The following is a 15,745-nucleotide window of genomic DNA, read 5'->3' as shown; positions in this document are numbered from 1 at the left end:
TGATTCAATTTTAAAAACATGAAGAGTATATATGTATTAATATGGTGGTGAGAATGAAGATGGATCTGGAACATGGGGCAAGAGGCTGGATGTCATGTGCATCTAGTTAAAGAAGCATGGCAATTTGGAAGGCTGGTTGCCTATAGCAAATAGAGCAAGTAGGAGACTGAAAGGGGTTGTGCATTTGTTTTTCTGCTGTATAAGAAATTATACAAAATCTGCAACTTAAAACAAAATGTATTTATTATCTCACAGTTTCTATAGGTCAGAAATTTGTGCATGGCTTAGCTGGGTCTTTGCAGGAGTCTCACAAGACTATAATCAAGGTGTCTGCTAGGGCTGTTTTCTCACCCGAGGCTCAGGGATCTCTTCCAAGTTCATAGGGCTGTTGGGAGCATTCAGTTTCTTTCTGATACAGACCCGAGAAAGTCAAGACTTTCCTTTACTCCTCAAGGCTGCCCGTATCTCTGAGATACCACCAGCAGTTGCTTGCCATTTGGACCTCCCCAATATGTCCAGTTATTTCATCAAGCAAATAAGAGGAGCAAGCCTGCAGGCAAAACAGCCTCATATAATGTAATGTAATCAAGTGAGTCATGCATCAACACATTTGCCATATTCTGTTTTCAGAACCAAGACACAGGTCATACCCACACTGAAGGCGGAGGGATTACAGGAAGGCATGCATTCCAGGAGCAGCACCTTAAAATCTATCTGCTATGGATGAATCCAGAAGTGGAAAGGGTATATGTCAAAATATGCCCTTTCTGAGTCAAAAGTACTCTATTATTGTCTTTAGTGAAACCAAATGAGTATACCTTCCCAAATCATGCCAAGTCATTTTGAAACTTGTGCTGAAATTATGCTCCTGAGAAGCATCCTTTTTTGTATTTATGTATGAGGGACAATCGTGGGGCTTGCTAAAGTAATCATTACCTATTTGTTTTTAGTACCGTCAGGGAAAAATATATGTATATCTCAATGGCTGGCTTTGTAACATAAAGCTTTTTTCATGTTCACTGTTGTTAAAATAAAAAACTCTAGACATAATACATTTAAAAGGGTTTATTTAAGCAAAAAATGAGTAACAAATTGGACTACACTCACAATCAGAAGAAGTTTAAAGAGCTCCATCCAGCAGTGTGAGCAACAGGCTTTCAAAGGCTGAACACAGAAGCCAAGTAGAGAAATTACCTGACCGGCTGCAGCTAGGTGTTTGCTTTATTTGGGCATTAGTGACCAGTTGGCTGTCTTGTAATTGCCTGAAACCCAGCTATTTGTTACTAAAATTATATTCCTAAATTAGGTCTCTTTTAGTTGGCATAATGTATTAGTCAGAGTTCTCTAGAGAGACAGAACTAATAGGATAGATGTATATATGAAAGGGAGTTTATTAAGGAGTATTGACTCACACACCATCACCAGGTGAAGTCCCACAGTAGGCCGTGTGCAAGCTGAGGAGCAAGGAAGCCAGTCTGAGTCCCTAAACCTCAATATTAGGGAAGCCAACAGTGCAGCTTTCAGCCTGTGGCCAAAGGACTGAGATCCCCTGGTAAACCACTGGTGTAAGTCCAAGAATCCAAATCTGAAGAGCATGGAGTCCGATGTTCGAGGTCAGGAAGGATCCAGCACAGGAAAAAGACGAGGGCCGGCAGACTCAGCAAGTCTGCTCTTCCATCTTCTGTCTTATTCCATCTTCCTGTTTTATTCTAGCCTCTCTGGCAGCTGATTAGATGGTGCCCACCCAGATTGAGGGTGGGTCTGCCTCTCCCAATCCACTGACTCGAATGTTAATCTCCTTTGGTAACACCCTCACAGACACACCAGGAACAATACTTTGCATCCTTCAGTCCAATCAAGTTGACACTCAATATTAACCATCAAACATATTTAGGTAGCATTTTGTTACACAGAAACTAAAAATACAGTGATAGCCTCAGACTGATATGGCCTCCTACTTAATTAATTTAACATTTCCCATGAGAAAATTAGAAATATGAATGAGGACAAAGTAAAGTTATATTTGAAAGCATTGTGCAGTTTATATAATTTATTCACTTAAAATATTAAGATTATTATTTTATATGCTTAGTGTTCTATGCACTGATTTCAAAACCAGTAAATACTTTTATAGTATAAATATATTATTAAATATTCAGCAAATTTTATTTCAATTCTGTTAAAAATGGATGCATATATCCTAACATAATGTTCTTGAAATACATTACGAAAGCACAGTTGATGAAAAAAATGTTAAACATTCTAATGGAAAATTTAAATTTAAGAAAATACAGTATCTCAACTGTTGGTAATAACAGCAGCTTAGACATAGTGCAAGAGAAAATAAGAGAACTGGAAAATAGGTCAGAATTAAAAAATCCATGTTGAAGCATGGAAAGAAAAAGAAAATATAAATAAGAGTATGAGAGACATATGGGACGTGCAAGTGTAATACACAAGTTATTCAATTCTCAGAGGCGTGTGAGAGGGAGAATGGGACTGAAATAATATTTAACATGATTATAGCTGAAAGTTATTCCAAATTGATGGAAATATCAAGATAAACACTCAAGAAACAAGAGAAACAAAACCACCAAGCATACTGCCTACAAAGGTAAATTTGCCTCAGTGCACTAAAGTAAAACATTAGCAAATTAATAGCAGCAAGAGAAAAAAGATATGATACCACAATCAAAATCACAGGACCTAAGATGAAGCAAAGCATTCTTTGACTTGACCCCAAAAAGCGTGATCCATAAAAGGAAACAGTGATAAATTGAATTTCATCAAAATTTAAAAGTTTTGCTCTTTGAAAAAGTCTGTTACAATGATAAAAAAGACGAACTGCAGAGTTTCTACTTATAGTCCTATAGTTTCAAAACTCAACAATAAAAACGGAAGATAAAATCCAATTTGAAAATGGGCAAAATACAAGAACAGACATTTACTGACAAGGACGTAGAAAGAGCCAACCAGCATATAAAAAGATATTCCACATATTTTTAAAAAATTATTTCTATTTACATTGGGTAAATAGAAATTAAACCTCAATGTGATATCACTACAGGCCTATCATAAGAGCTAAATTTTGTGGTAAATTCTGGAGAAATTAGGTCATTTCTACATCATTGGTGAAAGTGGAAAATGGCACTGCTACTGGGAAACATATTTTGACAGTTTCACAAAAAATTAAATATGCAACTACCATAAAATTCAGAACTGCATTTTTGGGCATTTCCCACAGAAATATGAAATTTTATGTTTATACAACAAAATGTGCACAATTATTTATAGCAGTTTTATTTATAATAAACCCAGACTGGAACCAACACAGACATCTTTCAATAGGTGAATGGTTAAGCAAACTGTGGTGAATTCATAGACAGAGACACAAAAAACCCTTCAAAAAATCAATGAATCCAGGAGCTGGTTTTTTTGAAAAGATCAACAAAATTGATAGACCACCAGCAAGACTAATAAAGAAGAAAAGAGAGAAGAATCAAATAGACACAATAAAAAATGATAAAGGGGATATCACTACCAATCCCAAAGAAATACAAACTACCATCAGAGAATACTATAAACACCTCTTCACAAATAAACTAGAAAATCTAGAAGAAATGGATACAGTCCTGGACGATATATCCTCCCAAGACTAAACCAGGAAGACATTGAATCCCTGAATAGACCAATAACAGGCTCTGAAATTAAGGCAACAATTAATAGCCTACCAACCAAAAAAAAGTCTAGGACCAGACTTATTCACAGCCAAATTCTACCAGAGGTACAAAGAGGAGCTGGTACCATTCCTTCTGAAACTATTCCAATCAATAGAAAAAGAGGGAATCCTCCCTAACTCATTTTATGAGGCCAACATCATCCTGATACCAAAGCCTGGCAGAGACACAACAAAAATAGAGAATTTTAGACCAATATCCCTGATGAACATCAATGTGAAAATCCTCAATAAAATACTGGCACACCAAATCCAGCAGCACATCAAAAAGCTTATCCACCAAGATCAAGATGGCTTCATCCCTGGGATGCAAGGCTGGTTCAACATACACAAATCAATAAATGTAATCCATCACATAAACATAACCAAAGACAAAAACCACAAGATTATCTCAATAGATGCAGAAAGGCCTTTGACAAAATTCAACTGCCCTTCATGCTAAAAACTCTCAATAAACTAGGTATTGACGGAATGTATCTCAAAATAGTAAGAGCTATTTATGACAAACCCACAGCCAGTATCAAACTGAATGGGCAAAAACTGGAAGCATTCACTTTGAAAACTGGCACAAGACAGGGATGCCCTCTCTCACCACTCCTATTCAACATAGTGTTGGAAATTCTGGCCAGGGCAATCAGTCAAGAGAAAGAAATAAAGTATTTAATTAGGAAGAGAGGAAGTCAAATTGTCCCTGTTTGCAGATGACATGATTGTATATTTAGAAAACCCCATTGTCTCAGCCCAAAATCTTCTTAAGCTGATAAGAAACTTCAGCCAAGTCTCAGGATACAAAATCAATGTGCAAAAATGACAAGCATTCTTATACATCAATAACAGACAAACAAAAGGCCAAATCATGAGTGAACTCCCATTCACAATTGCTACAAAGAGAATAAAATACCTAGGAATCCAACTTAAAAGGGATGTGAAGGACCTCTTCAAGGAGAACTACAAACCACTGCTTAATGAAATAAAAGAGGATACAAACAAATAGAAGAACATTCCATGCTCATGGATAGGAAGAATCAATATCTTGAAAATGGCCATACTGCCCAAGGTAATTTATAGATTCAATGCCATCCCCATCAAGCTACCAATGACTTTCTTCACAAAATTGGAAAAAAACTAAATTTCATATGGAACCAAAAAAGAACCCACATTGCCAAGACAATCCTAAGGAAAAAGAACAAAGCTGGAGGCATCACACTACCTGACTTCAAACTATACTACAAGGCTACAGTAACCAAAACAGCATGGTACTGGTACCAAAACAGAGATATAGACCAATGGAACAGAACAGAGCCCTCAGAAATAATACCATACATCTACAACCATCTGATTTTTGACAAACTTGACAAAACAATAAATGGCAAAATGATTCCCTGTTTAATAAATGGTGCTGGGAAAACTGTCTAGCCATATGTAGAAAGCTGAAACTGGATCCCTTCCTTACACTTTATACAAAAATTAATTGAAGATGGATTAAAGACTTAAATGTTAGACCTAAAACCATAAAAACCCTAGAAGAAAACCTAGGCATTACCATTCAGGACACAGGCATGGGCAAGGACTTCATGACTAAAACACCAAAAGCAATGGCAACAAAAGCCAAAATAGACAAATCAGATCTAATTAAACTAAAAAGCTTCAGCATAGCAAAAGAAACTACCATCAGAGTGAACAGGCAACCTACAGAATGGGAGAAAAGTTTTACAATCTAACCATCTGACAAAGGGCTAATATCCAGAATCTACAAATAACTTAAACAAATTTATAAGAAAAAATCAAACAACCCCATCAAAAAGTGGGCAAAGGATATGAACAAACACTTTTCAAAAGAAGACATTTATGCAGCCAACAGATGCATGAAAAAATGCTCATCATCACTGGTCATCAGAGAAATGCAAATCAAAACCACAATGAGATACCATCTCACACCAGTTAGAATGGCGATCATTGAAAATTCAGGAAACAACAGGTGCTGGAGAGGATGTGGAGAAATTGGAACACTTTTACACTGTTGGTGGGACTGTGAACTAGTTCAACCATTGTGGAAGTCAGTGTGGCAATTCCTCAAGGATCTAGAACTAGGAATACCATTTGACCCAGCCATCCCATTACTGGGTATATACCCAAAGGATTATAAATCATGCTACTATAAAGACAACATGCACATGTATGTTTATTGCAGCACTATTCACAATAGCAAAGATTTGGAACTAACCCAAATGTCCATCAATGATAGACTGGATTAAGAAAATGTGGCACATATACACCATGGAATACTATGCAGCCATAAAAAAGATGAGTTGCTGTCCTTTGTAGGGACATGGATAAAGCTGGAAGCCATCATTCTGAGCAAACTATCGCAAGGACAGAAAACCAAATACTGCATGTTCTCCCTCATAGGTGGGAATTGGACAATGAGAACACTTGGACACAGGGTGGGGAACATCACACACCGGGGCCTGTCATGGGGTGGGAGGAGGGGGGAGGGATAACATTAGGAGAAATATCTAATGTAAATGATGAATTAATGGGTGCAACAAACCAACGTGGCACAGGTATACATATGTAACAAACCTGCATGTAGTGCACATGTACCCTAGAACTTAAAGTATAAAAAAAAATCATATTGCAAATAAAGGAATGCACTTCTAAGTAACCTAAGATTCCATGAAGAAAAACAAACTTAAATGAAAAAACTAGTTACATGAAATGATAATGTAAATAAGTCCATATAAAAATTTCTAGGAAAGAGTTCAGCTATAACTAACAGGAAATTTATAATTTTAAATGCATATAATAAAGAAGATAAAATAATGAAAATTAAAAGCCTAAGCATTATTCTTAAGAAGTTAGAAAAATAAATCAATTTAATCTAAATGAAATAGAATAACAATTTATGAGATGAATTTAATGAAATGGAAATGAACCAAAAGAAAACATTGAAAAGTTCACAGCTTAGTTATTTGAAAAGACGGATAAGTCCCTGGTAAACTGTTAAAAACAAAAGAGAGAGAAATAGAACAAATGAAGAATATTAGGAAAAAATCAAGAAGTGGTAACTATAGACCTTACAGATATCAGAAGCCAATTGTATATTACAATGTCATCTTTTACTAAAATTTGAAAGTTTAGACATAATGCATATATTTTTAGAAAAGTAAAGTTTGTCAAAGCTGACACAAGAATAGATTTAGCTGGGCTTGGTGGCTCATGCCTATAATCCCAGCTACTTGGGAGTCTTAAGTGGGAGGATCCTTTGAGCCCTGGAGCTCAAGTCTGCAGTGAGCTGTGATCCTGCCACTGCACTCCAGCCTGGGTAACAAAGTGAGACCTTGTCTCAAAAAATAAATAAATAAATAAGGACTGATTAAAGTTGTATTTATTAAATTCATTAAATATATAAATAAAAACATTTCCTTTCCACAAATAAATTATCTTCTCATGGCTTTAATGGTGAATTCTACTAAAATTTTAAGAAAAATCATGAGAGTAATTGTAAAAGGTACTCAAGAGTTCAGAAAAAGGGTGGCAGCATCATTTTTGTACACATTTTATGATGCCAGCGTAACTTTAACATCAAAAGGTATAAGTGGAATTATAGCTATTCTCTGCATGATCATAGATATAATAAATGTCGTAAATAAAATATTTGTAAACCATATAAAGCAAAAAAGGATAGTATTTTTAAAAGAGACGATGAAAAATAAAAACCTACCTAATCAGGAGAATCCAAAGCATTTGTGAAAATTCAACACCCGTTAATAATAGCAACAACCGTGACAATGCTGCTATACACAGGTAGAATTTTTGAATGACATTAACAAATTTGCTAAATATCAGGTCAATATAAACATGTTATTTAGAGTTCTCATACCACAAACAATTAGAAAATTAAGTTGAAACACTAGACCATTTGCCATTACATTAAAAACAAGACACCTAAGAGTAAATGTTACCCTTGTTAGCACTCAAGTACTGTCTCTCTAGAGGGCAACTCTTAAAACTTAGGTCCTTTGCCTCAATGGATCTTTATTTCCATGATTTTTAGATTACTCAGAGATCTAAAAATTGGTAAATTAAAAATATCATTTGAAATATGATTTAAAGAACTAAACATGGGCTTATGTTTGCATCAGACATTGTTTTCTGACTAATTATAATTTTAAAAATTCATTTAATAAGCATGTAGATTGTATTTTTAAATTTCAAGATCATTTCAAAGCTTTAAGGTTAAAGTATATTCTCATAATGTGGCACAACAATGGTTGCTAGTCCCATGCTACCTATGTAGTCTGCTGCAAATCTGGGCCAATAACACCCAGCCCTTGCTCTTGGCTCAATTGATACTTATTTTCTCTGAAGCAATGGCCTGAGCTGTGTATTGGCCCCTTTTAGCTATGGCTTGGATGCAGGGCACCAAGCCTGCACAAAGCAGCAGGGTCCTGGGCTGGCCCACAAAAACAGTTTTTCCTCCTAGGCCTCTAGGTTGGTGATGGGAGGGGCTGCCGAGAACACCCCTGACATGCCCTGGAGACATTTTCTCCATTGTCTTGGTGATTAACATTTGGCTCCTTGATACTTACGCAACTTTCTGCAGCCAGCTTGAATTTCTCCTCAGAAAATGGGTTTGTCTTTTTTATTTCATTGTCAGGCTTCAAATTTTCCAAACTTTTATGCTCTGCTTCCCTTTAAAACATAAGTTCCAAATTCAAACCATCCCTTTGAAATGCATAAAACTGAATGATTTTAAGAACACCCAGGTTATATCTTGAACACTTTGCTATTAAAAATTTCTTCCACTAGATACCCTAAATCATCTCTCTCAAGTTCAAAGTTTCACAGATCCCTAGAGCAAGGGTAAAATGCCACCAGTCTCTTTGCTAAAGCATAGCAAGAGTCACTTTTATTCCGGTTTGCAACAGCTTCCTCATCTCCGTCCTCAGCCTGGACTTCATTTTAGATATCACTATCTGCATTTTGGTCAAAGCCATTCAACGAGTCTCTAGAAAGTTCCAAACCTTCCCACATCTTCCTGTCTTCTAAGCCCTCCAAACTGTTCCAACCTCTGCCTCTTACCCAGTTCCAAAGTCAATTTCACATTTTTTGTTATCTTTATATCAGTGTCCCACTTTCCGTGGTACCAATTTACTGTATTAGTCTGTTTTTGTACTGCTGTAAAGAACTTCTTGAGACACGGTAATGTATAAAGGAAAGAAGTTTAATTGACTCACAGTTCAGCATGGCTAGGGAGGCCTCAGGAAACTTACAATCATGGGGGAAAGCCAAGGAGAAGCAAGGCACCTTCTTCAGAAGCCTGCGTGAAAGAGAAGTGCTGAGAGATGGGGGATAAGCTGCTTATAAAACCATCAGATCGGCTGGGTGCATTGGCTCATGCCTGTAATACCAGTACTTTGGGAGGCTAAGGCAGGCAGATCACCTGAGGTCAGGAGTTCAAGACTAGCCTGCCCAACATGGCGAAACCCCATTTCTTTAAAAATACAAAAAATTAGCTAGGCATGGTAGAGGGTGCTTGTAATCCCAGCTACTCGGGAGGCTGGGGTAGGACAATCCCTTGAACCCAGGAGGCGTAGGTTGTAGTGAGCTGAGATTGCACCACTGCACTCCAGCCTAGGCAGCAAGAGCAAAACTCAGTTTAAAAAAAAAAAAATCAGATCTCCTGAGACCTCACTATCAGGAAAACAGCATAGGGGAAAGCTACCCTCATGATCCAATTACCTCTACCTCGTCTCTCCAGGTGGGGGGTTATGTGGGATTATAATGTGGGGATTATGGGGATTATAATTCAACATGATTTTAGTGGGGACACAAAACCTAACCATATCAAAAAGGTAATTACTACACTTAGCATTTGACATTACTACACTTCTAATATTTTGATTAAGTTTTGTAAGTTGATTATGTGGTTACTCCTTTTTGCACTTTAAAACACTATACATTTAGCTACAATTGTTGCCTTTAACATTGAATAATTTTAGGTGTGATTATAAGATAATTGAACTTATTATGCTGTTGCTTGTGTATTTGTTTTTGCCTCTTCCACCAAAATAACTTTAAGCTTTAATTGATGGGAGAAAAGATTGTTTGTAAGTGTAGCTTGTGGCACCCACATTTAGACAAATCATTACCAGTGTATGTGCTCTGCTTGTGAGATTAACCCATTACAGAGTGAAATGGCCTGAATCTGTATTCTTTAGTTTCATAGTGTTTGACTCCTTTAACCATATATTGAAAACCCTTTTGAAGAAATCTGATGCATTCTGATGCAGAGTTGGAATAAGAAACTCTATTTAAACAACAAGTGGTGAAATCAGTTTTCTGAAGTGTGTTTGTATTGCCAGGCTGTGTGACAGTTCCTCTTTCAATGACAATTGCTTTTCGAATTACGGATATTTCTATTATGAATGCTGCACATCCAAACGTATCAGCGTGTAGCTATGGCAAGGAGATTGGCTTTTTATGAAAGTTTAAGCCCCATATAACAGCAGAGTTCAGGTAAATCGTGATACTAATGTAAACTGCAACAATATAGTTCTCTAAGTTAGTGTATTTTCCTGTTCTGAAAAAAAAATATTTTAGTATATTGCCTGAGGAAAATATCAAAAAGAAAGGCATGCATGCATGAAATTTGAAGACAGTCCCCAAAGTAGAATGAATTAAGAAAAATTTAGATATGCCAAAAGTGGAAACATTGAAAAAATAAAGAGTCTATTCTATTTTATGCATATTAAACTTCATCTGTATTCTTTCTTTCATTAGAAATAAATGTACAAAAATAGCACATAAAAGAAATTTTATTGCATAACATTCTATGCTTCCACCACATACAATTATTAACCATATAACTTTCCATGAAAAAATTAACTAGGCCAATAGAGATTCTTTACTGTCAAAAATCAAGCTTATTTAAATAGCAAAAGTTGATGTTATCAAATAAATGGATGCAGATACTATTAAAGATTATATTATGAAGCAGATGCATTGATTAAACAGGACACTATGTATTTTTAAAAAAATTCTTTTAGATTGAGAGGTTACATGGGCGTTTTTTGACATGGGTATGTTGTATGCTGGTGGGGACTGAGCCTCTAGTGTATGCATTACTCAATTAGTGAATATTGTGCCCAACGGGTTATTTTTCAACCCTCGCCCCTTCCCACTCTCTGCCCTTTTGGAGTCCCTGTTGTCTATTATTTTCATCTTCATGTTCATTTGTCCCCATTGTTTAGCTTCCATTTATAAGTGAGAACATGCGGTATTTGGTTTTCTATTTCTGAGTTAAGAACATTCTTGGCCAGGCACAGTGTCTCACACCTGTAATCCCAGTATTTTGGGAGGCCGAGGCAGGCAGATCACTTGAGGCCAGGGGTTCTAGACCAGTCTGGCCAACATGGCAAAAACCCATTTCTACCAAAAATACAAAAATTAGGCATGGTGGCTTACACCTGTAATCCCAGCTACTCGGTGGCTGAGACACGAGAATCACTTGAACCCAGGAGGTGAAGGTTACAGTGAGCTGAGATGGAGAGATGGTGCCTCTGGCACTCCAGCCTGGGTTACAGAGTGAGTCTCTGCCACAAAAAAAAAAAAAAAAAAAAAAAGAAAGAAAGAACTTTCTTTGTAAAATGCTCAAGCCAAGCAAGTTCATTTGCCAAAACTAACATTATGGTATTAGATTAGACAAATTTTATATATTTGTGATACTGACTTTTCCCTAATTAAGTACTCTATTATTAACAGACAATTGAAAGTATATTTTTAAAAGTGGATACATTTATTTGTAGATATCAAAAATACTCCCCAGTAATTATTTATAAATAGCAACTGTCTATTTTTTTCACCCTTTGCTTTTGTAATGTAGACTAAATTTGTAATATCATTTATTTGATATCTTTCAAAATGAATAACCATTCTCTGCACTAATTACATCATGTATATATGATAAATAACATTTGGGTTCAATTAGAAGACACAGGAATCAAAAAAGATATTGTTAGGGATTTTACATTACTAAAGCAATTGGACAAAGAGATAGCAAGGTAACACAGTGGATATAAATCACAATTCTGACAAAGGGATAGAAAATATTGGTGATAGAAACCTGGCAATTATCTAGATATCTGCCAGAAGTTTATAACTTCTAAAAACCATAAACATGTTAACTTCTCAGGTATATTTTCTAAACAAAGTCTAAGGTAACAATGAATGCAAATTCTATTACCTGATGAAAGAGACAAGGTGATTTGTAAAACAGAAAAATTGAATATGCCAATACAAGGCCAGACCAAGCAAATATTACAGAATTTTGGACAAAGTCAGACTGACATTCTAGTTTTTGGAAGCATTTTTTTTCAGAAATATGATTAATAAAAATATAAGCTTCGATACATTATCAACAATTCTATAAGAGTTCAAGATGATTGGGACATTGTTAAACAAAACATGATAATCAAATCCTCATTTTTATGTAGAGACTAGGAATTTCTTTAAAAAAAACACAATTGTCATATGTGAGCTTCCTGTTTAATTCGCGTTTGAAATTGTCTGTATAAAAGTGAAAAAGATGCCTTACAAACACAATAGAATAGGAATTACATCAGAGTTTAACAGATATAATAAGCTTATATTTGTAAAAGTATTAAGAAAGAATTTAAATAATTTGTATACTAACTAAAATGAACAGTAAAGAAAATAATACTCCCACAGCAGTGATAACAGAAATCATAAACTAGCTCAGTTAACTCAAATGAAATGTTCTTCACCAATCTACTCCAAAATTCGATTCTTGGATAAAAAGTAAACTTGCAAATGTATCACTATGTTATGAAGCATGATGGAGAAAATAGGGTCACACACTGGAGAATCACTAAAATTCAAGAGCAAGGTGAGAGAACATTTGTTTTATACAGAAGGGGAAAAAAAAGAGGTAACATTATATATTTGTATGTGTTGGAGGAAGTGAGGGAGTATGTGATGCCTGCTTAAATATTTATTTAACCCTTAAAAAAACTTAAAATATTGACATTTAATTTCAATTTTACATTAAGTAACTAATGTCTAGCCAATGTATGTATGTTCCTCAGATGAGGCAGCACTGGAATTGTCACAATATATCTCATTATCCATCAATATATTCCCCTACTGTAAGTGAAAACAAGGGGAAAAACAATCTATCCAGAGACTAGTTGTACTTCAAATTAAAAAAAAATAAGATTTTCAGCTTATAAATAAATATGGTGGGAAATCAAGAAGTATAGAGACTTATTTGGAGTGGGAGGCAGGGGTTAGGGGCACATAGGATCTTGCTAAACTTGTATCTTTTGAGCAGTGATGGAAAGGAGGTGAAAGAGTGAGCCCAGTAAACATAATGAGGAAGTTGATCTCTTCTATATCCTGAAGTACTTTCTTCACTGTCACTTCATGAAAATACATGCTTTAAAACAAAACAAAACAAAACAAAACAAAAAAAACAAAGAAAACACACGCTTTTCTGGTGTTATTCTCACTCACCCCCACTTCTCAGTACTTTTATTTTCCTCCTCATCTTTCTGACAAACTAATGGGCTCAGAACACGGAGAGAAATTTAGTTTTAACTGTGATATCCTTTGGTGAATTACCTTCTTTGTAAAATATTGAACTAGTTGAAATTAAGTATAATGTTCTAAGAAATGATATTATTTTCTAAAATGGATACAATGTATTTTAGAAGCAGGAAATACTATTTTCACAGCTCTATCTTCTCTCTCTTTGTTTCTCGTTTTTCTAAGGAAAGGGTTGAATGAAGACACCTAAGCATTATGATAATAATTTTCAAAAGAGGAAAATATCCTTTTGTCTGTTTATTTTGATATTTATTTTTTAAGAGCAGACTGGCCATACTTATTGAAGTGCATGTTCTTCTCTTGGGCCACCATAAATTCTAACTTACTCTGCTTTTTAGTGTACATTAAGTCCAGATTCTAAAGAATTGCTTTCTCCTGAGCACTAGAGAGGAGAAGTTATTCATAAATCACTGAGGGTCTTGTTTAGCCTCTGCCATTATTTTAGAGATTTGGAGCACATCACCATCCTTCCAGGATTCAGGCTCCTCGTCTGTAACAGGCTCCTCGTCTCTAACATACATCCTTCCAGGATTCAGGCTCCTCGTCTGTAACAAGATCAAGATTATGATCTTGAAGCCCTCTTGAAAAAAATAATAAAACCAAGACTCCACTGTTCTTGCATTTACTACTTAGACCAACATACAGTGATAAGCTATTCTGAATCAACACTGGGATATTTATATTTGTGCAAACAATACTTTATGTCTCCTCCAACAGGTATTCATCTGAAAACATTGCATCTAATTGACCCCACAGTACCATGGCTGATTAAGAAAAAAAAAATCAATGTGTTTGCAATGCTAGAAAATAAAGTGTCATGAATCTTTAAAAATTATATACCATGTTTTTCCTAAAATCTAATGTAGGGTATAGCAATTTAATTGATCGTTTAATAACCTGAATTTGAAAAAATAACTCAAGTAGGAAGAAAAGATCTTTTAAAAATATTTTTAAACAGAAATAATACAATGTAATTAAAATCAAGAGAACAAGCAAAATTGAATTTACGATTTAGTGTTTGTCTTTTCTTTAGATTATTCACACCATCAGTGCCACTGATAAAGATGATTTTGCCAATGGACCAAGGTTTAACTTCTTTCTTGATGAACGCCTGCCTGTAAATCCAAACTTCACTCTGAAGGACAATGAAGGTGAACATATGTACACATATTTGTTTATCTATGTGGTTTCTGCTTTGACCTTATATGTAATAGGCTTTATTCTTATATACTCACAAACATCTTGCAAATCAGCATTCAAAGTCTGTTTGATGCTACTGTGTTATAATCTGTGAATAGCTTGTATTTAAAATTGAGCCATATGTACAAATAACTTTCATTGAATTTATTCAGAAGCATCTCTTTAAACAAGAAATGTACATGTAATATGCTCTTGGGCAAATTTTAAGAGAAATCTTAGCTGACAAACTTGTTTATGAGAGCTGCTGCCACTGCTTGGAGGTAGAAAATGTTCAAATTAGGAAAAAATGAAAAATATATCCTAGAGACAGTTACCAAAGGAAATGCAATGCTTGCAATCATCTTGTATGAGCAAGGCTATCAAGATGTGCTTTACAAATTATATTTCCTCTTGTTATCATAAGCATTGTCCAAAATATGGGTAGAAAGATATGCACAAGTATGCAGCGTATTTTGGAAATTTTTGAATCATTTTTATTTAGCCTTCTGTATTGTGTGGTTAAAAATAATCCCATAATTTAGTAACTGCGGAAGTTTCTTCATTATTTAGATGTCCTCTTTGGTACATTTCTCAAGGTTCCATATAAGTCATTCTTCATACATTAGGGGAACATTAAGCCATATGGTATGTACAATTTTCTGATTAGGATCAACTTTTTCTTTCTCCAAACTATATATTTGATTATGTTTATCTGAATATGCTGCTATTTGGAACTTAACACTTGCCTCAGAATCACATGCAGAAAACAGTGGCACATACATTTTGAAGTAGACATTGAATTCCCTTTCTCCTCACTTCCGGGAGAAGATTTTCAAATGCAAGTCACTAAATGACAACCTGCCAAAAGCATTTTTCCCATTTTCCCTAAACATCTTTAAATATAACAAAGTATCCAAATGTGCACAAAGCCGTAAGATTTATATGAACATTTAAAGCTTAATTGTCTCTCACATTTTAAGTGGCCCTATGTCAGCTCTGCTCATGGGAATCAATATTTGTGCATGTTTGTGTATGACAAATTGCATTTAACTGACTATTGTACATTTACTTACATTAGAACAGGCTGTCTTATAATTCAAATATACTTAGTATGATTAAATATGTGAAACTTGTGAAAAAATCATATTTTTCCATATTTCAAAGAATTGTAAAATTTGGCAGAGGTTATTTAACTTGCTT

At 35.1% G+C, this 15,745-nt stretch overlaps 1 protein-coding gene across 2 annotated transcripts in view; it reads left to right on the top strand.

Moving 5' to 3' along the window:
- CDH18 (cadherin 18) overlaps positions 1 to 15,745 on the top strand; it is a 366,676-nt gene that overhangs the window by 321,876 nt on the left and 29,055 nt on the right. For both annotated transcript variants that reach the window (XM_024247646.3, XM_024247650.3), the window contains exon 9: positions 14,400 to 14,517. In XM_024247646.3, coding sequence (XP_024103414.1) covers positions 14,400 to 14,517 — 118 coding nt within the window. The remainder of the gene's footprint in view (positions 1 to 14,399; positions 14,518 to 15,745) is intronic.

Source organism: Pongo abelii, chromosome 4 (assembly GCF_028885655.2).
Source record: "Pongo abelii isolate AG06213 chromosome 4, NHGRI_mPonAbe1-v2.0_pri, whole genome shotgun sequence".
Classification (NCBI taxonomy): Eukaryota; Metazoa; Chordata; class Mammalia; order Primates; family Hominidae; genus Pongo; species Pongo abelii.
This window is presented reverse-complemented; position numbering and strand designations above follow the sequence as displayed.